Consider the following 23,422-nt stretch of genomic DNA (forward strand, 5'->3'; position numbering starts at 1 on the left):
CAATCGGAATCGTTCCAATATACTAGTGCTAGTCTTTACATAAATGACAGACGTTCGTAACGTTCGAGAACGCCAGACTGGTGAGTGGCGTGTATATATAACCTATCATGCTGTCGTACCTTCACACGAAGTCTTATGGACGATAAACAATATTACATCTACGGCTACACAATTCCTCGGTGTTATACCGTTCTACACAATATTTGACTCCAGTCTTCTCTCCTCTGCACCAGCAGTGGTTGTCGTAGATGCGTACGGCAGGCCTGCAATATCTTCGACATCTAGGGGCGCATCGGTAGTCGCGTCCGTTGATGGCGGGGTAACCGCATCAGAAGGCGAGGCACTAGAATGCATCCCGAGGTAGCCTTCTACTGTTTCGCGTGCTTTCTCGACCTGTGGCTGCAAAGTGGACTGTGCAACATCAATGTGCGGTTGAGCGGCGGCTTGCGCAGATGCAAAGTACTTCTGAGCTGTCCCAGATAATGCTGACGTCTGCGATGATGATACGGCATCTCCTTCTGAAATGGCATGCGGATCTGTGCTACCGTGAAGATAATCCTGTGAAACGTATGAGCATCCAGGTTCAGGGGCAATGTCGTTATCTCACCTGAGCAGAAGCGGCAATACTTTCCACCAATGTCTTTGCCTGGTCTAGATAACTTGCGCTTGTATCCTTAGCCATACGGAAATCCATCTGCCCTTCGGAGGCCGCGGCGTTTGTCTTCTGAGCCGCTTCGCTTTTTAAGACATCAAAGGCAGTACTGGTGTCTCTCTCTCCCGTCAGTTCAGGCCCCATTCCCTATAATTTGCAATTGTAAGTGGGGTTTCGCCTGAAGGATGATCCCAACTTACCTGCGCAGCCTGAGCTGCTTTTGTTGCTGCTTCTTGAAGGTGCTCTGCGTTCTCTTCCACTTGATGTGAAACACGACTGTCTGGTGCTTCAGCCTGTGCCTGGGCGGCTGTTGTCTCATGCCGAGCTCTCCTAAGAACCAAAGATCAGTATCACAAGGACTCTCCGCTAAAAGATTCCTTACTCGGTGCCCTGAGCCTCCTCGACATTAAAGATGGAACCTGTTTTGACTGTGTTCGACATGGTTGTTTGGTGTAATAAGTTGGATACGCCGTCTGGTCTTATACACCTGCGCCTCTATGACATCATAGCTTGCCAGCGACGTCACGCGTCAAGCAAGAACCATGATGACGTAGGCTCCAGTGTACCCCACAATCGCACATGGATAGTTTCGTTGTTTGCGGAGTGCAAGTATCTAGCGAATGGGAATAATCATCATAATGTTATGCAGGGCGCATACTATGGAGATATGGGTACACACCATACATTTACTTTATCGAGAAGCTAGAGAGGTGGGCAATTACACGCAAGTGACATTAAAGAACAGTTCAGCCGGTCCTGAGCGCTGAGCTTCCAGACACACGACAACACAACAGACATCCCATCGTCTGAAATCACAGGTAGATAGCAATAAATGACTGGGGAAGGAGACAACAGAGAGGAGAAGTAAGAAAGGAATACGAAGCGAAGTACTTTCAAATCAGGTCGACCGACATTACGTTATACTACCGTGACTCGCTTTCACTTCCAAAAGGGCCTCAGGTAGAGATACTTACCTCGGACTCTCTCGATGCATACGTGACAGAGGGAAATGGCAAAACGAAAGTCAAGAAGGTGAAGAGTCTACAAAGTTCGAACGAGGTCTAATGCTCACACTTCCGATGTTTCGCAGTCTGACGCAAGTGCAGTCAGCTGTAATGTAAATTTCGAATCACAGTACTTTTTAGTAAGATTCGGACATCATTCCAATGCATATACAAATTTAACACAATCTTTTGGGTATGCTTTATCTGCTCCGAATCAGTACGTGTTCTAATAAAGGGTTTTTATCACTGACATACCCAGACCCATCATTTGCGTCACAACAGTGCTTTCCCCGGCGGGCCGCCGCTCCCATCACAACAAAACTCAGTCGACTCGCCACCAATGTCTAATTGGCAAGCTCTGCTCCTTATAAGACGACTGTCCGGGCATGGGAGCGACCCGCACAGCTGCCAGACGCATGCTCGTGCACTAAGGGGACCAACAGCCATGACTGCAAGGAGAATGATCGACAGATATCCATGTGGGCCCTCAGTGTCCAGTCGGATCTACAGGTTGGCGAGTAAGCCAGACTCACAGCTACAAAGTGCGGTGTCTTTAAGCTGAGTGTTGGTTGTCCTGTACTCATGCACTTTATAGCTGCTGCTAGTTATAATATTTTTTTTGCAATTTCGAAAATAGAGACCATGCCCCATAGTCTCGCTCAGGAAGCTTTCATCATGAGCATGCGAGATCTCTTTAGGACGCAGTCCTTGCACGAGGACGGTTAAGGCTAAATCAAGAGCCAGCATAGCCCTAGTAGGTGCTCGACTTCAGTATCATGGCCAGAACTATTGAAGCAGTTCTTGGTATACGGACATCAAGATATGGCTCGTGGAGTGGTAATATTTTCTGAAGATATCGATATCTGAGACGGTATAACTACTTGATAATTCTGCCTAACCGGTAGAACTAGCATCGACCATTTTTAGCTGACAATATCATGATCTACGAAGCGTCAACGTTGCCATTAGTAGAATGCTGCCTTTGGCACTTGCCGGCAGGGGTGGTTGGCAGAAGCCCGCATAAATAAGGTACTTGTTCCTTATCTCTTGGTGCGCAAGTTAGCAGTTACCATGGTCCCAAAGCTCATCCAAAAACTTGTGTCTGACAACTTCCTTTCTGCCCCCAGGTCATAACCGGCAGAACTTATATTGGCGACCAGCCCATTTAATGAAGCAGGCAAACCATCTGTAGGGCTGGTCACCAGTCTAGTAGGCAGAACACTACTCATCCCTGACTTTCCACAAATGTGGGAGAGGATCTAAATCCCACATGCGCCGATACGTAGGAACCCTTTTGAAAAAGCTGTGTGACAGGGATGATCGGCGATAGTTCGTCTGTTTCTACGGTATCTGCAGCAAAACTTGTATTGTGCGTGGTGTCGCGCTGCGTGTTGGTAATATAATAAAAAATCAGATGCGCGAAATAAGGGACATAGTATCAACGCAACCATATTTCGTTTACTTCCTGACGCAGAGCTTCCAAGCATATCGCAGATGATTCGAGTCTCTTGGCACCACAGGCTATCTCACCTGCTTGCAGAAGATCGCAGAGTACTTCGCTTGCCGCTGAGTTTCTCCCCAGTGCCACGTACTCCTGTCATTAAAGTCAGCGCATCTCTTGCTCTCGATTCAGCAGCTATGTGAGCTTCGAAAGCCATATCTTCACCGTGGATTTCAGCATCGGTCAATGATCTTACTCGCCGTTTAGAGAAACTGAAACGTACAGACTGCCATTAATGTATTCGGCCATTGGCGCCACGCTCTCGCATACTACAGCAAGCCCTCATTGAAAAACGTGTGCCTTGCACGAGTTGAGTCTGCCGTAGACTAAGCACAAACAATTCGTGAGACTGGTTTGCAGAACTCGGGAGGTTTGCCAACAACGCTTTCAACAAAGTACTTGTTTTGCACATATCAATAGCTATGCGGCTATTAGGAAGAAATGTTATTGGTTGAGTAGAGCGAGTCTGAGGAGGAATGACGGGTATGAACGTTGTGAGCGTAAAACGGTATTAATGTGACAGGGGACATTACAAGACACAAAGTAAAGGATGGGAGATAGTTGTTGAGTGTTTGTGCGAAAGCTCGCAGGGCTTTCCCGCCCTAGAACTTGGGTCCGAACCTGGATCTGGGCGTCGAAATGAGGATGCTGCTAGGCAGAAGCAAGAAGCGCTACGCCACCTCCAAGTCGCTTATTCGCACTAAGTTCTAGGAAGAAAAACGAATAGAGGAAGCGAACAACGCGGGTCACCGCTCAGCTGGACGCATGTATTCCGACAGGCTGCATTACCTGGCACCTGGACATATCTTCACCTTCAAAATCCTCAGAAATACCTCGGACTGTCTCGATTGGCATAAGTGACAGAAGACAATGGCAAAACGAAAGTCAAGAAGGTGAAGTGTACAAAGTCTGAACGAGGCCTACTAAATGCTTACGCTTCAGCCTGACAACGTTTCGAATCACAGTGCTGTTTAGTAAGACTCGAACATCATTACGATATTGGTGAACAAATATAGATTCAGCAGTTGACGAAAAAACTCGTGACATTCAGCCATCAATGTTTTGGCACCAATCTACAAGAGTATTTGGGGTATGCTTTACTATCATAGCTTAACGCGTAAGCAGAACTGTTGAAGTTCATCCCTATTTTGCGCTCCGAATCAGTACGTGTTCTAATAAAGAGTTTTATCACTGACCCATCATTTGCGCAGTGCTTTCTCACTGCTCCTACACGTGACAATAGTACTGAGTCGCGGGACCAGTGGGTGAGTTGCAAGATTTGCTCTTTATAACACGGGTTCCGGGGCACGGGATCCCCCCACACGACTGCCAAGTGCATGCGGCGGCAGCAGGATTATTGTCAAGGACGGCTGCTCGTGCACTAAGAGGACCAACAGCCGTAACTGCAAGGAGAATGATCGCCAAGATATTCATCTGGGCCCTCAGTGTCATCAGTCGGATCTAAGGTTGGTGAATGAGCCAGGCTTACAGTTAAAAAGTGCGAGGTCTTTAAGCTGAGTGTGGGTTTTTTTTGTTGGTCGTCCTGTGCTCACTGCTCATGCACTTTATAGCTGCTGCTAGTTAGAATATTCTTTTTTGCAAGTTCGAAAATAGAAACCATGCCTCGTAGTCTCCCTCAGGAAGATCATATCATGAGCATGCGAGTGCTCTTTAGCACGCAGTCCTCGCACAAGGACTTACACACAGGTTAAGGCTAAATCAAGAGCCAGCATAGCACTAGTAGGTGCTAGACTTCAGTATCATGGGCAGAACTATTTGTTGGCATCCGAAGCGCCAGAGTCGAAGAAGACCGAGAGACCCGATGGACAGGCACGAGATGACGAGTAGGAAATGACAAGTAGCAAGTACGAGCGCAAGTCATTGGTCGAGGGAGGTCGGGGACGGAAGGAACAGGGAGTACCTGTTGACGTCGGGACCGAAATGGTCCAAAGTAAATTTTTCACCTTCAAAATAATCGAGAGCGCTTACCGTATTAATACCAGCGCCCAAACGTTACGAGCGTCTCAGTTCTTTCCAGAAACTGAGACGTGAGTCTATACCTTTATCGTTATTGTTACACCTAACTGACTCAGCGTAGTTATTCTTACCTGTTAGGTACACGCTTCGTCAATAAGAGTTCTTTCCAGAAACTGAGACTTATTCTTACCTGTTAGATCGTTTCTATCCCGCTCTACCTCTAATCTCTAGACTATTTTGAAGCAGTTCTTGGTGCATGGCCGAATCTCATATTTTGTTGATGCATACTAGAAGTGTTTGCCATGACATACTTTGCTGCAAGCGGCAGTCAGACCAGTTGACCCCTCATCACCACGCTGCAGTTCCGCAAAAATGAATATTTTTTTCGGTCCTTTCAAGATGTCCTTCCCGTCCACGTCCTTGTCCGAGGCAACTTGAACCTTTGTGTCCGAATCATCCGTTCCACGCTGCAAATATACTCGAACTTAGCATTGCAAATATTAACGCGGACCTTGCCGAGTGCGATTTCAATATCAAGGAAGCCAGCCTCTAGATTGCTCTAGACTTACTATTATCCTAGGGAGTACTTCGCCGAGTTGTGAAGTCATGTCATGATATGTATGTACACTAATCTGAAGACTGGCATAGTCACTAGAGAAACGAGATTTCAACCCCAACATGATCCGAGAGCATTTAGCGGTGCGGTACACAACATCAAGATATAGCTCGCGGAGTGGTAATGTTTTCTGAAGATATTGATATTTGAAACAGCAGATCTAGAGCTACTTGATAATTCTGCCTAACCGGTAGAACTAGCATCAACCAATTTTAGTTGACAGCATTTATGATCTACGAAGCGCCAACGTTGATAGCAGAATGCTGCCATTCTGCCATTGGCAATTGCCGACAGGGGTGATTTAGCAGTCCGCATGAATAAGATATTTGTTCCTTAGTTCTTGATCAGTGCAAGTTAGCAATTACCATGACCCCAAAGCACATCCAAAAACTTGTGTCTGACAACTCCTACCATTCTGCCAATCGCCAGGAGGCCAATTCCTTTCTGCCCCCGGGTCATACCCAGCAAAACTTGTACTGGTGGCCAGACCATTTAATGAGGCAGGCAAGCCGCCGGTATACGGGCTGGTCACCAGTCTAGGCAAAACTATATGTACGACATTCCTGACTTTCCACGAATGTGGGAGATGATCCAGATCCCACATATGCTGATGCGTAGGAACCCTTTGGAAAAAGTTGTACAGTTGATACTCACATAGATTATCGGCGATAATTCGTCAGTTTGACTTCAAGTTTCAAGTCCGTTTCTTTAGTCTTTGCAGCAAAACACGTGTTTTGCGTGGTGTCGCGCTGCTAAAGTTCAGATGTGCAAAATAAGGGATGTAGTATCAATGGAATCATACCTCGTTTACTTCTCAACGCACAGAGCTTGCAAGCATATCACAGATGATTTCCTCTCAAGAGTCTCTTGACAGGTCACGGAGTACTTTGCTGCCGAGTTACTCACGAGGTGCTACGTACTCCTATCATCCAAGTCAGCGCATCTCTTGCTCTCGAATCTGCAGCTATGTGAGCTTCTAAAGCCATAACTTCACCGTGGATCTTAGCATCGGTCAATGATCTTGCTCGCCGTTTGAAATATACAGACGGCCAATAATGTATTCAGCTATTGGTGCAATTGCCGCCACGTGTGACGTTATCGCACACTACAGCAAGCTCTCATCGAAAAACGTGTGCCTTGCGTAAGTTCTGCCGTGGGCCAATTTCGCCAGACTGATGGGCAAAACTCCCGAGTTCTGCCCACAACATTTTCAACAAAGTCCTCGGTCTGCATGTCTTGGAGTCCTGCCAATCAACCTAAAGGTGTCCCGTTCACCCGAAAATCAAATGAAATTAATTCTCAGAGGAAAAATAATTGGAGTCACATAGAGAACGAGTGCTGTAGAGTTTAGTCGGATGTGACTTGGCACAGGGAAGATGCCAGCGCATTCAGGGTTGGTACTAGAAGGTGCAGTCAGCAACAGTGTTTAAGATGCTTGACTCCTGATTTTTGTGGAGGGTGAAGGGCGCAATGAACAGTATGGATTTCGTGTGTGGCTTGTGGTCGTGTCTCTGTGTTGATCGTTCAGTGTTGCACTGCGCGGATTCGAAAGCTCGTTGACGGACGAGGTCGGTTGAAGCATTCTGTTCGAGGTCAGGTACTTTGAGCTGAAAGGAAGGTGTACTAACATGGTCAGTTCGCACAACTGTAGCATGCACAACACGCACCAATATGTGAAGAACAGCCGGTCTTAGAAAGTGGCAGATTGGTGTTAGCTTGTGTCTTCGTCGGTGAAAGCAGCGCAGCGACCGTGACAGGCTGCAGAATTAACAAGTTGGAATAACCAATCGTTTCACAGAAGTACTTTGTAGAACATTGTACAAAGATTTAGTTTGTTCATCGAAAAGTTTCGGCGCGCTGACGCGCGTCGCACCGGTGAGCCATTGTTTGCGGGAATCAGAAGCAGATATGATGATGCTCATTTTGCGGGGATGAGTTCTACTACTGAAAGGAAAAATTAGCAAAGGATGTTGAGAGCTATTGAAAAAATTATTATATGCAGCCAATTTATGTGTGGATATGCCATAGTTCAAGCTCACCATAATATGTGTCATCGTCGACAGCAATGGCAGCTCTAGTCACAAAGGTATAGAATTACCGGCCCGGGACTTTCCGCCAGATGAGGTTTTGACTCGAGAACCATACAATTGCGGGTGATACGGTGAAATGTGATATGAACAGCTATAACGAAAAAAGAAAGAGAAATCAAGTTCGTTGCAAGAATGGTTGCGGGTATATACATGCAGATGCACTTCACATAATCGTACAGGAGGAAAGCCAAAAAAGAGATTCTGTAATCAATGAAATGCAGAACATGGAAAAGAGAAAGCTGATAACAGATACGTAATACTTAGAACTCGTTAAATCCGACGCGTGGGCTCCTCTCGTGAACTGAGCTTCAGGAATCGAACAAGCACATCCTCTGAGCCACGTTTGAAGAGCTCCACTCCTCGAGCAGGATCCCAGACACGAGATGCTCGAGAAGGAGTACGCCCTTCAGCTGGTGATGTAGGTGCTGGAGACGATGAAGTCGGGGATTCATTGGAAAACAGTTGAGAAGGGGACGACAATGAACTCGGAGTCGTACTCCTTTCTGCTCTCAGTGTTGTTTCGCCAGGCTGTCCTGGCGTCTGCGGAGGCAAAAGGGTCTCCCGAGAACCCATCATAGCTGAAGAAACGGAAGATCGCGGTGTTGACACCTGCGATACAGTAGGGGACAACAAGCCATTTGGTTCAGCACCTGCAGCAACATTCATTACGGGCGGCAACACCCTAGGACTGGATGAAGGGTGCCAGTGCTTCTTCATAGATCCGCTATGCGTACGCGCTTTCAACGGCCGCTTTACGGCGACATCCTCCTCTGAAGAAACCTGTACACTTCGGGTGCGCACTTCCTTCGCGTCCGTCTGCACTCCAAATGATCGGTATTTCTTGTTTGCAGTCGCAATGCTAGAACTGCGAGATCGTACCTCTGTCACTGTTTGTTTGCCTTCTTCCTCATCCGAGTCCATCTCATCATCACCATCGTGACTACTAGCTTCTGACTTCTCCTCCCAGGGTTTCTTTGGGTTTTCGAATGCGGTTGCTAAGGGAGTGGGCCCTGGAGGGCGTGCAAGCTTTGAAGCAAACTTGTGGATGCCAGGAACAGCATCCCACATGTTCCCAGATTGAGTCAATGATGGGAAACCCGCTAATGGCGAAGGCATTGGCTGGTGTGCTCCAAACTCCCTGCTCAACTTGCGCTCAGGAGTAGATGGAAGCAAGAGGCGAGGCGGGGACTGAAAGAACATAGAGCCTTGTGGGCGGGATTCGTCTTCTGGGAATACACGTGTAGGAGTAACACGAGGGCGCTCCTCCCAAGGGAAGACACGCTTGACCTTAGTGCGGTCAGGGGTGGGTGGCGCAGCGCCACGCTCGGTGGTAGGCCCAGTGACATTGCGGTAGTGTCCAAGCTGGAGTAGCATCTGAGGAATCTCAGGTACAGGTGGTGGGCTGAAGAGTGTTTGGGGCGATGGGTCTCCCTGGACCGGGCTAACTTCCGTACTCGTTGCATCTGTCTCAGACGACATACTCGAGGACGACCTTGATGATGATCCAGGATCTTTGTTTCTGCAGGGAGATTCGTCCCAGATATTCGGGAAATAGGTGTCTTTTGGAAATGCGGAGGGAGTAGATATGGTTTTCGGTGGCCCTTCGATCGCAGCATTCCATGAGAGAAGCGGTGGAGAAATATGGTGAGATCGCTCGATCCTTCGTTCTTGTAACGAAAGTGGCGACTTTGGTTGATTTAAACGCATAGCTGACTTGGAGGGCGAGGAGACAAAGTGGAGAGGTGTCGGAGGGAGAGATAACAGGCGTGATTGTGGCGCAGGAGGCACCTCATCGACATTGGGAGTTGGCAATGTAGTCCATCTTGCAGGTGAGTTCAATGATAGTGAACCTATCTGTTGAACAGGTGTTGTAGGTTCGGCGACTGCCTCGCTGAGATTTGAATCAGGAGGCTCAGGGGCAGTCTGGTGAAGATCATGATCCTCAGGTTTCTTCTGCTTTCCGGGGTGTGGTCTCATAAGATCCAAGCGCCCCTCAAGGGGCATGCTCTTGTACTCCCCCTCTCCTTTCGATCGATCACCAGACCGGAAGCCCATGACACCCATGCCCTGAAGGGCCAAACGACGTAAGACGTCGAGACCAAGTGGACCTCCACTTGGTGCTCCAGCAGACTCTACCGCCGCACGGGAATTCTCTTCATCATCCCATGCAGATACGTATTTGCTGACAGGAATACCGAGATCCGGTGAGATGGGTTTTGATCGAAAGTGCTTGTCATAAACACTGTACCACCGATCGACGAGCGAACCATAGTCGTAGGCTTGTTGAGGTTGCTTTGCTGGCTCTAGCACAGTAGACTGTTGTTCCATCTGAGATGATGGAACGTGAGTGGAGGATCCTGGGGCGCGATAAGGAATGGAGTGCCAGGGCTTATTAGGTCCGATGAAATGCACCACCGATATCTGGGAACCGAACCGCTCATATGCAGGAGCATACCTGATTCGTAATAAATATGTCATTAACCACGCGAGGAAAAGAAGATATGATATTACTGACGTATAAGCAGCAGTAGGAGTCGTGTTGTATGTGAAGCTAAGCCTATTCCAGTTGCCTCCCCTCCACTCATTCAAAATACCCTGATCTCCGCCGTCCCAACTTCCATTTGTTTTCAGAAGCTCTTGAAGCTCCATGAACTTATCTTCACTAGGAGAGAGTACCATTACACCAGAGTTGAATATATCGGGCCATCCTACGTCAGGTACCGCAGAGAACTCGTGGTCAAGGGAGAATAGGTGGGATAGGGGACGCAATGGGAGAACATCCGCATCAAGGAATATTACCTTGGAGTACTGCGTGAGGCGGAATACGTGTAGCTTGGTCAGGACGGTATCAAGGTCCGGGCGTCCTACAATTAAATGAACATGTTATTAGCCTAGCTATTCCCACTGTCTGCGGAAAAGCTGGGTGACTGATGGAGAAGCTTGGACACGATGCATTCATACCCCGCATCTGGGGCACAAAGTGCACAATACAGAAACTGGCCTGGGAACCGTTACGGATATTCCGACAGAGAAGTTTTTCGTGTCCTCAGCTGATGCCATTCAGACGCAACCCAGTCAACACAGCAACGACTCACCCAGTAGATTTAGTCCAGTAGGATCGGGCTGGCCTATAACCTCAACACCGATGACAGTATCATATGTTTTTCTGAGCAGCTTGATTGTAGTGATATCAAGAGTTTCTGGTGTGACTATGCACACTGTGTCGTACTTGACCTCATGGGGTTCAGTTTGGTGCACATCCTTCAAAGCACCCGAAATGGCGAGTGCACCTGGGAGATAGGAATCTGAAGTTACGAGAGTCACGAAAGCAAAATGAATGGACATGGCGAGAACAAAAAATGCCTTAAAAGTGTCGTGAGGGCCACAAGGACGCGTCAGACGTATAACTTAGTGGAAACCAAGGTGAAAGAAATAAAGATACCAATAGAGCTTATCGGAGGAGTACTTGAGGGTTGCTCCAAACATGTTGACAAAGTTCACAAGGTAAATTATTTATAAAAATAAATACTAACACACGTCATCTCCTCTCTCTCTCCATCGAGCACAGGGTTCGCGACTCGGGTTCTTAGCCCAACCTCATTTACAAAACGAAGAGATGAGCATTCTAAAACGACACTGAATACTGACAAAAATAAGCTGTGAGAGAGTTTATTCGTCTCGGTTCTTGTGTATAAGACCCTGGCGCTCCTCATCTGCACCGTCCTGTTTATCACCAGATGATCTACGCTCCCCAGCACGCCGCTTCTTTACGGCCGTCTCACCTTCATCGTCGCTTCCTATATCCTCATCACCGATCTCAAACACGACGTGATCCTCCGCAAGCTCTTCAGGTTCTCGTCGTGAGTTGACCAGTGTGATCTCGTCGTCCTCTCGGGCAACTGTACGTTGTTGAATTGTCTCAAGGTCATAATCCTCAGCATCTTCGTCTTCTTGTGCGATTTCATCGGACATAGCGAGGCGGCGGTTATTTTCTGATGGCCGCCAAAGGTACGCAATGCTCCAGAACGTCAAAAAGTAGAGGAGCGCGAGGTAACCGTCAAGAAGCCACCAACGGATTTTCCACGATTTCGCTGCGTAATCTACAAATCATATATATTCAGACAGATCAAAAATTGATTCACGAATAATGACATACCTTCAGCTAGTCTATCAGAGAACGATATCGAAGAGATAACGAAAAAAACGGCGATAGTAACTACTGTACCAAGGAGGATATAATACAGGCGTTTGAACATCCTGAGTTTGTACCTCTGCTTCCGCACACTGAGCTGTGTTATTGTACCTAGAACAGATCCATGAGAAAGCACGTGGAGTAAAAAAGGGGTCGGCGGACATACCATTTAACGAATACAAGATCCACATCAGGAACCCACTCAACGTAAATGCCAGTGGTATGACGAACATCAACAGTATCAACGCTGATGTCGACTCGAGTTCCAGTTCAACTATACCCACAGCATACAGTACTGATGATAACGGTCATTACACCTCTGATATCACGAAGAACTGTGTTTACCTCCGAAAACAAAGTGCAGTCCTGCAAGAATCTGACACTTGAGCATCGTGCGCCCAAGAGATTCGCGGACGACGCTGAGCCCGAGGGATACAACGAGGAGCATAAAAAAGGAAAGGGCGTTGCGTCCCGCGTCCAGAATGGCAACTGCGCAGCGTAAGCGACTGATCAACAATTCCATTCATTGTCCATACCAACAAAAAGGAAGACGACGGACGCCGTGGTCTTCCCATGTGCGTTAAGGTACCGGTAGTATACTAGACACGGTCAGTACTGAGTTGAGGTCATGACAATATGACCTACCCCAATTTGCGACCATTTCGATGGCAAGTAAGGCAACCAAGCTCGAGAGATAGTACTAAGATAAATATTAGATCACTCAAGGCGTATAGAACATGACAAACCTGAATGGGTAATAGTTCCGTAACATGCTTGTAGCAGAGCCATGCCCACGCGGAGCCTGCAATGGCATATAGAAGGAACATGACGAGGTAGAACTGAGTGTCGTGATTAGAGATATGACAACGGACTACGCGTTCGGCTCACATTAACTTTGGGATAGTCGGTAGCAGGAAGCTGTCCATCAAAAGTATTGCGGAAATGAACAACACCGTTGTACGTAGGATGAGACGGGACATCTGTAGGTGCCTGACGGGCAGTGGGATTCAACACTGTGACGGGCACGATAGCTGCGACAGAAATAAGTCAGGAGAGACAAGACAATACAACTTGGACTTGCCTACGCAATAGTATCCTGTCTTGCGGACTTGATACTGTATAGGTTGTGTATATGCCACGGTCCCGGACGGGCTTGGGTTTAGGGGGTCACTCGACTGTCGAGGACTGCGGTGAAGCTCACGTGATGCCCATGGCGATGTGTAATTATCAGCAGGCGGGGTAGGATTACCTTCTGGGCTTTCCCATAACCGTGATGAATCCGAGGATGCGTCGCTGGTCTGGTTAAGGGCAACACTAGCAGTCCAGAAAGTAGTTTGGTTTGCCGTGGTCCCGTCATCAGACGAGAAAATGAATTTCCCAACATCATTGTATGAACAGAAGCCAATTCTGACTGCGTCTGTTGTGCATATGTAGGTCTTCTGCTGGGGGTAGAATTGCTGAGCTCGGCGACAAACCATGTTGTAAGGGGTTACTCACGGGTAGGGAGTCATCTGTCATAGAGGTAGTGACACCAAGATACTTGACATCTTTCCATTCATATATTACCATTGATACCTGTCCCTGTGAAGAGCTTTCATCAAATGTGACTATGACACGTCGTGTAAGTATCTGGCGAGCATATGAGTACACGTGCTGCGCACCGTTGATGAAAGTCGACTGGCTTGCCCACATTCCCGAACATACTTGGCGAGAATAGTCTGCGTCTGAGAACTGGACCTCATATCCAGTCGCAAGGGAGCAAGCAGACAGAACACCGAGCGCGATTGCCTGGAGCTTCGAATTTTGGCGCATCCAGAAAGCGTTTGTTGTGGTCTGTTTCTCAAATGCTTCTCGTCTTAAGTTGGAGTCGAAGTGACTTTGTCCACGCCAGTCACTACGCTCAGCTTCAAATAATTAACCGGGAAGCCACGCTCTACAGCATCACCTGCGAACCAGAAACTAATAGTCGTTTACCACTGATCCCAATATGCTGGGCGACGAAGAGGACGTTTTTGATAGTGTCACTTGGGAGTCCCCTTCGGCACCCTATCACGCCGATCACACCGTCCAACCGTCTGGCCCAGGCTTCAAGCAGAGTACGGCAGGGACAGAGGATGAACGGGGTCCACACGATCCAAAGTGGGAGGGATATCTCATCGTTACTGTCAAAGATCCTGTAAAAGAACTCGCAGAAACTAAAGACGCATACGTCTCCTACCTAGTCTCGGCAAAGGTGTGTTGTAATATAACTCAGGCTCTTGTGCATAATTTTGAAACATTTTCAGACTAATCTTCCGATCTTCTCTACTCCCAATCCATCCTCTCGTCGACGATTCCAGGACTTTGTATTTCTGCGAGACCACCTTGTGAAGGATTTTCCAGCATGCGTAGTACCTGCTCTTCCCGACAAGCACCGGTTAGGTATATACCTCCCTCGTAATCTCAATATTGTCTAACCACGCATAGAGTACCTGACGGGCGATCGCTTTAGCCCAGAGTTTATGGAACGCCGCAGACTAGAGTACGTATGTGTGGCATACGGACTTATTCAGCGTCTCATCTTTGACAGTCTACACCGTTTCCTCGAACGCATATCCAGACACCCCACTCTACAACGTAGCACTCTCGTTCGTGCGTTCTTCGAGTCAACAGAATGGGTACGTCAATCTAGTGTAGTCCAAAACACCCCTAACACCTTTCAGCACGTTCATATGCATCAACATCTCGCACACCCTCCTGGGCCAGAACCCACACCAGGACTCATCGATAACATCTCAGACACCCTCCTCAACGCGTTTGCGCGCGTTCGCAAGCCCGATGAACGCTTTCTCGATATGCGCGAATCTGTCGATAAATTTGAGGATGGGCTTGTCGTTTGCGAGCGCCTCTGGAACCGCGTCCGTGGTCGCACAAACGGTGAGCCTACCCTGTAACAGCGTGAGGGAGTATCTGAGACTGAACGAGGTGGCGGTCTTGCTCCCGGCGAAGATTTGACAGCGGATTATCACGATCTAGCCGTCGCCGTGCAGGGACTTGGTTTTCTGGAATCAGGGATTACAGACCCATTGAGCCACTTCTCAAATACCCTGCTCGAATTCTCTGCATTGCTCAGACATAAGGCATGATGTCTTGATAGTATTTGAGTTATATACTCACGCGTTCTTTCAGACTCAAACAACCACTGACCCTTTCCTCGTCCATCTTCATTCACTGCTAACCTACTCCCATGCAAACCGTGCAGTTCTGAAACTTCGTGACCAGAAGCAACTTGATTTTGAGGAATTATCGGATTATCTCTCTGGAGTAACACAAGAACGTGATCGACTGTCTGCCGTTATTTCAGGGCACGCAGGAAGTACCGGGCTGGGGCTGAGTGCATACCTAAAGGACAAAGTGGATTCTCTTAGGGGCGCTGATGATGATCGGAGCCGAGTCGAGAAGATGAGAAAGTTGGATATTAAGATCAAAGAAGTGCGTGCACCTGCTGCGATTTTTAATTATCTATTTTTCAACCTCGGGTTTAGCTGCAAGATGCTGTAACAACAGCACACGAGACATCAGACGCATTCAGCGATGAGACTCTGCGAGAGCAGACTATATTCCAATATACGAAGGAAGCAGAGATGAAAGAAATGCTGGGGAACCTTGCAGAAGGCGAAATTGAATTTTATCAGTCGGTATGTCGCTTCTTCAATTTATCTAGTTCCGGAGTTTCATAATTTGGTCCAGGCAATGGAAGAGTGGGAGCGGATTATACCTATCATTCAACGTATACGGGTTGACGTTTAGTGTCCACTAACTTGATCTAATGTTTTCATATTCTGTTTTACTGTTATCTCGCACGTCATGCAAGGACTTCGTAATGTATTACTAGTAATTTAAAGTAGGTTATGATTCAAGGATGTCACCTAGCATCGGCGTTTCCTTGTCCTTCGATATCATCTAGGTCTTTGGCGGATTGGAACTTTTGTTCGGATTCTTGAACTGCAAGAGAGATCTGTAATACTTTGAATGATAAGTCCCAAGATGTCATCGACGTGACGTGCGTACATTGATGATACCTGTGTCCACTGCTCGAAGGAGGTGCAACTGGGCTTTTTCAGACGCTCCAGAGGTTGTGTGCTGATGATCTGCGGGTACCCATGGTGGGGGTTCCTTTCGAGAGCTAAACTGTCTGTTATAAACATCTAATTAGGATCCTTACATTGTCCTTGGAGGCCGAGGGCGCTGTATTTTCCTTGAGTTCAAGAACTATTGCAAACGAGGCCTCGTCTACCCCAGTTCAAGCGAGAAGTCTACTGTAAGAGAGAGATGAGCTTACCACCAGTGGGAAGTTCGAGAAACCCCAGTTGAGACTCGATCATGTTCAGTTTGATGAGAAATGAACGAAAATACTGGCTGAGTTGCGCGGATGACATCGCCTCCTGTACGCTGGGTAGACGTCATTGCGACTTGCCTACGCGAGTGAAGGATGCAGCGCACCTCGTATCTTTGTTGTAGGACTCGACCTCGATCATGTTTTGGACTGAAAATATGAAGCGCTCAAGGGCGACTTGGTTCCTATCCTTGATGACGACTACCACCTTGTCGACGTTACCCTGTTTTATCAGAGACTTCACTGCAGGGGGAATATGAAGCTGATGCTGAGAGCTTACGAGTACAAGTTCATCGGAAACAGCCTTGACAGTGCCGGAAATATATTCATTCAACGCGGGATGGCGAGACTGGAAGACGGGCGTGTCGTACTTCTTCCGTCGCACAAATAAATCTGCTGGGTATATTTGTCTGACGTAGAGGATAGTATGGATGGCGACTTCGACTAAATATTGCTTAGATGGTCGTGGGGCCCCGTCGTGTTTGAACCAACTCACTGAATTCAGTTATTCCCTTCACTGCTTCTGCACTCTATATCTTCAGATATTTCTGAGGAACGCGAAGGATATTACTCACGATTCCAGGTGAGAGGTGTCTCCGCCATGCCTATAATTCGAAACCGATGCGTATTCAAATTGAAATCTGAAGAATTTGGTTATTTTTTGCAACAAAGATCCTTCACTTTGGTTCGTGTTCAAGTTGTGGTATACAGCGGTTGGTGACACAGCTACAGTGGAAACAACCTTTGTGGACACTTCAGCATTGCCGTTATTAGTGCCTAGCCAATCCCACAACACACTCTCTATTCAGAAGTGACAACATAAACTGACACTGCTTCTTCTTTGTCCAACAAAAATTAATGTAAAGACTACAGGGTCTCTCATGATACGAGATCAACAACTAATTATGTTCCATCCCTGACACGACCAGTGGAGACAGTATACAGACGGGCTGCGATGTTCATGCTTTGTAATTCCTAGCGACCGTGTGAAGTTAGTAGGACTCTACATCAATCGAGAGTGAATGCGAACCTGGAATAACAGTTTCGCAGCATAAGGAATATACAACTGCGAACACGCCGTCTTGTTTTTGCATGCACGGCACTCGAAGCTTTGCTTTTTCTAGTTCACAAATATCAGCAGGTGATGTCAACAGTCATGAAATGTACTCACGAGGTTGGCGATTGCAGTGAGTCCGCAACTAATCATTCGAAATAAGTCCACGAAACGATATCAAATGAATCAAACGACTTACATATCGCAAACATGCAAACGGTAGGCATCACTAGCCTCAAACAAGCGTTCCTTCAAGAAGCCAGCAACACCATGCGAAATCATACAATCACGTTCCATCTCTCCGAAACGGAGACCACCATCACGACTACGACCCTCCACAGGCTGGCGTGTCAAGATCTGCACGGGACCTCTCGCACGCGAATGGATCTTATCGTCCACCATGTGTTTGAGACGCTGGTAGTATGTGGGGCCGAGATAAACCTGCGCTTGGAGCTTCCTGCCTGTGTGGCCATGGTACATGACCTCGAGACCTCGGGACTGGTAGCCTTTCTGGCGCAGGAAGGTCGATACGGACTCGACCGTGAGATCGGTGAAGGGAGTTGCGTCACCCTCGTTACCGATCAACGTTGCTACCTTGGAGAGCAGACACTCGACCAAGTGACCGATGGTCATACGCGAAGGGATGGCATGAGGATTGATAACAATGTCAGGAACAATTCCCTCGGCGGTGAAGGGCATGTCTTCCTGTCGGTAAGTGATACCAATAGTTCCCTTCTGACCGTGACGAGACGCAAACTTGTCGCCAATTTGGGGAATACGTGTCGACCGAACACGAACTTTGACGAACTTCTGGCCCTCCGAATTGGTTGTGATCAACACTTGATCAACGATACCATTTTCTGTGCTCTTCAATGGAGTCGAGACATCTCGTCTCGTGTGCGTCCGAGTGCGTTGTCCAAGTTCCTCGCTGTCAGGAGGGATGGGTGCAGTTTTCCCAATGATAATATCTTCCCCAGAGACACCGGTACCGGGAGCAATCAGACCATCGTCCTCAATTTTGTCGTACGTGCCGTGCTTCATCCGCAACGTAGTATCACGAGTAGGCTTCTCGAACTCCTCCAATTGCTGTACACCACTCTTCTTCTCCAAATCCATGTAACTGCGGTAGTATATACTCCGGAAGAGACCTCGGTCGATCGAACTCTGATTCATGATGACGGAATCTTCTTGGTTGTAGCCACTGTAACAGAGAATGGCCACGATGGCATTTTGTCCAGCAGGAAGCTCTCTGAATTTCAGGTACTCCATGGAGCGTGTGGTGGCGAGAGGTTTCTGCGGGTAATACAATATATTAGCCATGGTGTCCATACGGACCAAGAAGTTTGTTAGGTAGATGCCCATGGCTTGTTTACCCATGGCGGATTGATAGGTATTACGAGGAGACTACAAACGGTCAGCTTTCATACACAGAAAAGCATACCACTCACTTGATTGTGGTCAGGGAAAGGAATGATACTCGCGCAGACACCCAGAATCATGCTTGGGTGAATCTCACAGTGAGTCCAGGTGTGCGCGCTGATCCCTGCCTTCAGCCGTGCAGCTGGGTCATAATCGCCGTCATTCTGGTGAGGATCGATACCTGCTGACTGTAATCTTGAATTCTCGAGGTCCTCCGGAGTCATACAAATCATGACAGTTTCTTCTTCCTCTGCATCCAACAACTCGATGATTCCATTCTTGACTAGCTGCTCCCACTTGAATTCCTCTCCGTCATCGTCGCGATAACCTTGGTTCAGCCATTTGATATGCTTCTTTTGAAGGGCGAGCTGTTGGTTCTCTACAATGAATAGTGGTCGGCAGACACGACCAGCATCTGTGTATAACCGCAGCTCTCGCTCACGGATGTCACGAACAACGGAGACTTCAGGACTGATATCATCCTTCCTACGAAGCTTCTTAATCGTCTTCACGAGATTTGCAGGATCGCGATGCACACCCATCCAGACACCATTAACGAAGACCTTTGTACAAGGCGTCGACGAGTGCGCATTCTCCTCCAGTGATTCAAGACCCCACTCCTCCAAGAACTCGATGACGGGTGCAGAATAAGAACCGACGGAGATACAAGACATGAGGGCAAGGTTCTTGACAAGACCACAGGCCTGCCCTTCTGGCGTTTCAGCAGGACAAACCATACCCCAGTGAGTGTTGTGTAATTGACGGGGTTTAGCAATCTTGCCCTCGCGACCAAGAGGGGTGTTGGTCCGACGCAAGTGGGAGAGAGTAGATGCATAAGTGTACCTGTTCAACACCTGAGACACACCGGCCTTCGAAGACATGGCCTTCTTTTGGTCGCCCCAATTGCCAGTAGCGAGTGAATATTTGAGACCGTTGGTAATTGTCTGATGCTTGACGGCTAGCGAGAGATTGAACTCCTTGTGCGTCTCCACACACTATAAAATAATGAGCATAGGGAAATGTGCAACTAGACATGGTACGCACCTTCTGGAGATAACGGTAAACATCCCTGGTCAATTTCTTGAACAGCATGCGGAATAAACCAGCAAGTAGAGGACCAGCCAAATCTAGACGTTTCTTCCCAAAATGATCACGGTCATCCAGCTCTCTTCGTTCAAGGGCGGCGAGAAGTAGTCTGTGGATCATGTATCCGAAGAAGTAGGCCTTCTTTGACTCTGAACCCTCCGACATGGAGACGTGAGGAAGCATCTCCTTCTGCAATATCTCCTGAGCGTAGCGAATACGCCGCTCCCGTGACAAACCAGTAGTGGTTCCGCGGTTTCCGATGAAATCTAGAGCAACCTCTCGGTCTTGGATGACAAAACCGTCATCGATACATGGCTTGAGCATTTCAAGCATCTGGGCATCCTGCATGTCATAGCAAATGTGCTCCAGGATGTCTCGATCAGATATGACGCCGAGAGCGCGGAAAACGACCCAAATGGGGATGTCGACACGGATGTAAGGTATGGTTGCTTTCATGACATTACCCAGCTGTGACAATGAGATGAATGGGGAACCTGAGATTGCATTGAGCTATGCTTACCGATCGCTCCTGATTTCTGTGGAACATTTTGACCTGGAATTGACTAATAGTCTTACCACCTTTCTCTACAGCACTGCGAATCTCGGCCAAGAAATTTATCGGTGATGGCTGTGCCTTGGCAAAAACATAGACGTGGTTGGTCGCCATACGCTCCTGGGCGATGAGGACCTTCTCTGAGCCATTGATAATGAAGTAACCCCCCGAATCATACGGACATTCGTTCAAGTCATACAAGTCCTGATCTTGCAAGTCCCGAAGTATACAGAATGTCGAGCGAAGCATGATAGGGACCTGTACATCGGGCTAAGTTAAGAAAGCACTCTCTTCATTGCCATGTGACATACATACCTTGCCAATCCAGACCTTTGTAGTATCCTCAGGTGCCTCATGTCGCTCTGCCTCCCACAGAATCTCCCCAGGTGCCCCATCAGGATCTTCGCGCCCGAGAAGAACTCTCTTCTTCATCTCAATATACAATGGGGCCGAATACGTCAAGTTCCGCAAACGGGCCTCCTGAGGAAACACTGGAACCACAGATCCATCCGCTTCTGTGACAGTTGGTCGCGACAGGTAAATCTGGCCAAACTTTATCTCGTAGCGTCGCGTCATATCTGTGTCATGGCCAGTGTGTTGATCAGCCTGGTCGAGGATAAGATCCGCATTCTCGTCAACGAGCTCTTGCATAGTATTTTGTACAAACTCATCAAAGGAGTCCAATTGCTGTCTGACGAGACCTTTTTGCTCGAAAAAGCTGGAAATGACGGTCCAACAATCTTCCTGCGTTATCTCTTCAAACTCCTCCTCATCTTCTTCCATGGCATAGTTTGGGTCGTCATAATTAATCGACGGCTGAGAGGGCTCAATTTCTTTGGAGTGCATATCAGTCAGGACAAGGATGTGAAGGAAAAGTGAAGATTACCTTGGCTCATTATTTGGACAGAGAAACGAGAATGCAATCAGAACTGTTGAACTTAGGACACAAGTCCTCGTGATTGTAACTGATGCTAAATTGGCTTTTGCGGTTTTTAAAATTACAGAGCCAGAATAACGAGTAAGAAAGGGAAAACCGATGAATTGGACGTCGACGTCGATGAGCAAGACGCGTTAGTGAGCTTTGTTGATTGGTGTTGTTTACAAATAATCTGTAATTCTGACAAAAAAAAAATGCCAGGACCGTGGATTGAACACGGGACCTCCAGAACTTCAGTCTGTTGCTCTCCCAGCTGAGCTATCCCGGCTTGTGAGCCGAGCAGTTCATTGAGCCATAGAAGGCCGACGTCAACCCAATGTAATTATTATTACAGCTTTACAAAATCATAAGTAACTGGATATATCGCCAAGAATCTCCCCGTCATCTTCCAGAGCGGGGGTCTGGGCCTGTTTCTTTAAGATTGCTCTTTCATCCCCTTCAGGCTCAGCAAGTGTAAGCACAGGCGGCGGTCGTATCTCTGGAGTTGGGCCGCTGAAGTCCTTTCCCGTCATTCGGGACAAAGTTTGGATATCTGGCCATAAGGTAAAGTCATTTCCTAAGCAATGGGTAGGTTGAGGCTTACCATACGGCTGACGGTTATTCAAACAGTAATTAATTCTTGCAGAGTTCTTCTTGTCCTCAGCTTTGAACTTGTTCTTGCATGACTTGCGGTCACGACCAGGTAGCACATAAGATATTAATTCGTAGTTCTCGCCAAATTGCGATAGCGCCTGCACGGGTATATAAGCACATATCCGCTGGATGTACTTTAATACTTACGTCATAGAACAACTCCGTCTCTTCAGCACTCCAGCGAGAACCTCGGAAGCGCCTCCCATACGTCCCAGAATTCACAAATTTAGAGACGTCCGACTCCTCGACATGAGTGTAGTCTTCAGTCTCATCTCCAACATTCCTGTCAACAAACAAAGACTCTTCGTCGATAATGGTTTCTCCATTGGGCCCGATGCGGATTTGAACGTTATATCGACTGGTAGCAACATCTTGCGAATAGTCAAATCCGCTACCACTTGTATCTCTGACCGCATGCTGGTCACCGTTCATAGGTACAGAACTGGGTCCCGCACTTATCGCAACCTCCTCTGTGACGGCGCTTTGATCAGGAGCAGAGGGGCTGTGGTCGGGTTGCGTAGTATCATCTTCATTTCGGCCATACTTTCTCGCTTCCATAGAAACTCTCATTCGTGCTCTCTTTTCCCGGTTGGTTTTTTTCCAAGCCAAATGGTTATCGACGATTTGAGCCGCTTTACTACTGATACGTCCCCAGCCGCTATCTTCACATAATGTAGCCATAGTCACGACAGTCGGATCTAAATCTTCTCCAGGGTCGACACTGGCATCGTAGGGCAAAGAAGGAGCACGGGTTTTACGATATTTTTTCGAACCTTCAGAAGACGCACGAGATTGAGACCTACGTTTTCGGGAGCTGGATGCTTCTGAGTCCGGTTTCGCGGGCGGGGGGATAATTGAAACAGTATGTTCTTGAATGACAGGGAGTGCCGGCAGAGGCTGAGTAATCTGCACTTGATGATCTCGAGTAGTGGGAAGAGGTATTGGAGTGTTGATAGGCAATGCAGGTCTCTGAGAAGCATCCACAGCAGAGATAGGGAGTCTGACAGGAACCACGACCGGCGGCGGCATGGAAGGAGATGCAACTGGAGGAGAAGGGGGCATCACGGGTATCACAGTTGGAGCATGTTGTTGTGACGGAGGCGGAATTGGAGGACGAGCTTCAGGGATTGAAGCCAGTTGTTTCGGTGCGTTGGCTTCCACACCGCGAGGTCGCGCTTTGGCGACCGGTCTAAAGACCGTACTTCCCTTTTCTATTAAAAAAACACAATGTACTTTCTGGTCTGAGCATTGAGAAAGCACTTACGAACTCGCGTACTCATAAGTGTCACTGAGATCCTATAATGATTAGATTTAAAAAAAGGTGATCCGGTTG

General features: G+C 47.8%; 7 protein-coding genes and 1 non-coding gene across 8 annotated transcripts; 1 reads left to right on the forward strand and 7 right to left on the reverse strand.

Moving 5' to 3' along the window:
* Nucleotides 1-192: 192 nt before the first annotated feature.
* EDB93DRAFT_1247354 (uncharacterized protein) lies at nucleotides 193-1,093 on the reverse strand (the record flags this gene model as incomplete). Its single annotated transcript, XM_041452577.1, has 4 exons — nucleotides 193-558; nucleotides 608-799; nucleotides 853-982; nucleotides 1,035-1,093. 4 exons carry the CDS (start codon nucleotides 1,091-1,093, stop codon nucleotides 193-195), a joined length of 747 nt encoding a protein of 248 aa, XP_041310988.1.
* Nucleotides 1,094-7,844: 6,751 nt separating this feature from the next.
* Nucleotides 7,845-11,317, reverse strand: EDB93DRAFT_1127755 (glycosyltransferase family 8 protein). Its single transcript, XM_041448811.1, has 3 exons — nucleotides 10,936-11,317; nucleotides 10,356-10,704; nucleotides 7,845-10,295 (listed from the first exon to the last, which is right to left on the reverse strand). Exons 1-3 carry the CDS (start codon nucleotides 11,183-11,185, stop codon nucleotides 8,111-8,113), a joined length of 2,784 nt encoding a protein of 927 aa, XP_041310989.1. The 5' UTR covers nucleotides 11,186-11,317; the 3' UTR covers nucleotides 7,845-8,110.
* A 370-nt stretch (nucleotides 11,318-11,687) lies between these two features.
* On the reverse strand, nucleotides 11,688-13,903 carry EDB93DRAFT_1319620 (protein PTM1; the record flags this gene model as incomplete). The annotated part of the gene is made up of 12 exons (XM_041454883.1): nucleotides 13,694-13,903; nucleotides 13,530-13,639; nucleotides 13,114-13,471; nucleotides 12,921-13,063; nucleotides 12,779-12,871; nucleotides 12,678-12,732; nucleotides 12,569-12,631; nucleotides 12,378-12,521; nucleotides 12,199-12,327; nucleotides 11,997-12,143; nucleotides 11,811-11,940; nucleotides 11,688-11,739 (listed from the first exon to the last, which is right to left on the reverse strand). The coding sequence occupies exons 1-12, from the start codon at nucleotides 13,842-13,844 to the stop codon at nucleotides 11,688-11,690; spliced, it is 1,575 nt and encodes a 524-aa protein (XP_041310990.1). The 5' UTR covers nucleotides 13,845-13,903.
* A 116-nt stretch (nucleotides 13,904-14,019) lies between these two features.
* On the forward strand, nucleotides 14,020-15,821 carry EDB93DRAFT_1238933 (uncharacterized protein; the record flags this gene model as incomplete). Its single annotated transcript, XM_041451576.1, has 9 exons — nucleotides 14,020-14,265; nucleotides 14,318-14,453; nucleotides 14,499-14,557; nucleotides 14,585-14,689; nucleotides 14,735-14,948; nucleotides 14,997-15,151; nucleotides 15,201-15,503; nucleotides 15,557-15,709; nucleotides 15,762-15,821. The coding sequence occupies 9 exons, from the start codon at nucleotides 14,020-14,022 to the stop codon at nucleotides 15,819-15,821; spliced, it is 1,431 nt and encodes a 476-aa protein (XP_041310991.1).
* Nucleotides 15,822-15,936: 115 nt separating this feature from the next.
* Nucleotides 15,937-17,010, reverse strand: EDB93DRAFT_1247358 (DNA-binding protein; the record flags this gene model as incomplete). Its single annotated transcript, XM_041452578.1, has 7 exons — nucleotides 15,937-16,029; nucleotides 16,083-16,202; nucleotides 16,237-16,304; nucleotides 16,354-16,463; nucleotides 16,515-16,851; nucleotides 16,904-16,930; nucleotides 16,983-17,010. The coding sequence occupies 7 exons, from the start codon at nucleotides 17,008-17,010 to the stop codon at nucleotides 15,937-15,939; spliced, it is 783 nt and encodes a 260-aa protein (XP_041310992.1).
* Nucleotides 17,011-17,169: 159 nt separating this feature from the next.
* Nucleotides 17,170-21,590, reverse strand: EDB93DRAFT_1127783 (DNA-directed RNA polymerase II subunit RPB2). Its single transcript, XM_041448812.1, has 9 exons — nucleotides 21,406-21,590; nucleotides 20,835-21,352; nucleotides 20,487-20,777; nucleotides 19,925-20,434; nucleotides 18,910-19,875; nucleotides 17,661-18,865; nucleotides 17,579-17,606; nucleotides 17,438-17,527; nucleotides 17,170-17,382 (listed from the first exon to the last, which is right to left on the reverse strand). The coding sequence occupies exons 1-9, from the start codon at nucleotides 21,413-21,415 to the stop codon at nucleotides 17,311-17,313; spliced, it is 3,690 nt and encodes a 1,229-aa protein (XP_041310993.1). The 5' UTR covers nucleotides 21,416-21,590; the 3' UTR covers nucleotides 17,170-17,310.
* Nucleotides 21,591-21,651: 61 nt separating this feature from the next.
* Nucleotides 21,652-21,724, reverse strand: EDB93DRAFT_t33. The gene has a single exon. It is a non-coding gene; the product is annotated as a tRNA-Phe (tRNA).
* On the reverse strand, nucleotides 21,715-23,390 carry EDB93DRAFT_1127786 (uncharacterized protein). Its single transcript, XM_041448813.1, has 4 exons — nucleotides 23,354-23,390; nucleotides 22,237-23,300; nucleotides 22,040-22,187; nucleotides 21,715-21,988 (listed from the first exon to the last, which is right to left on the reverse strand). Exons 1-4 carry the CDS (start codon nucleotides 23,367-23,369, stop codon nucleotides 21,801-21,803), a joined length of 1,416 nt encoding a protein of 471 aa, XP_041310994.1. The 5' UTR covers nucleotides 23,370-23,390; the 3' UTR covers nucleotides 21,715-21,800.
* Nucleotides 23,391-23,422: the final 32 nt, after the last annotated feature.

This window comes from Suillus bovinus, assembly GCF_016758785.1.
Source record: "Suillus bovinus strain UH-Sbo-P2 chromosome Unknown EDB93scaffold_9, whole genome shotgun sequence".
Lineage (NCBI taxonomy): Eukaryota > Fungi > Basidiomycota > Agaricomycetes > Boletales > Suillaceae > Suillus > Suillus bovinus.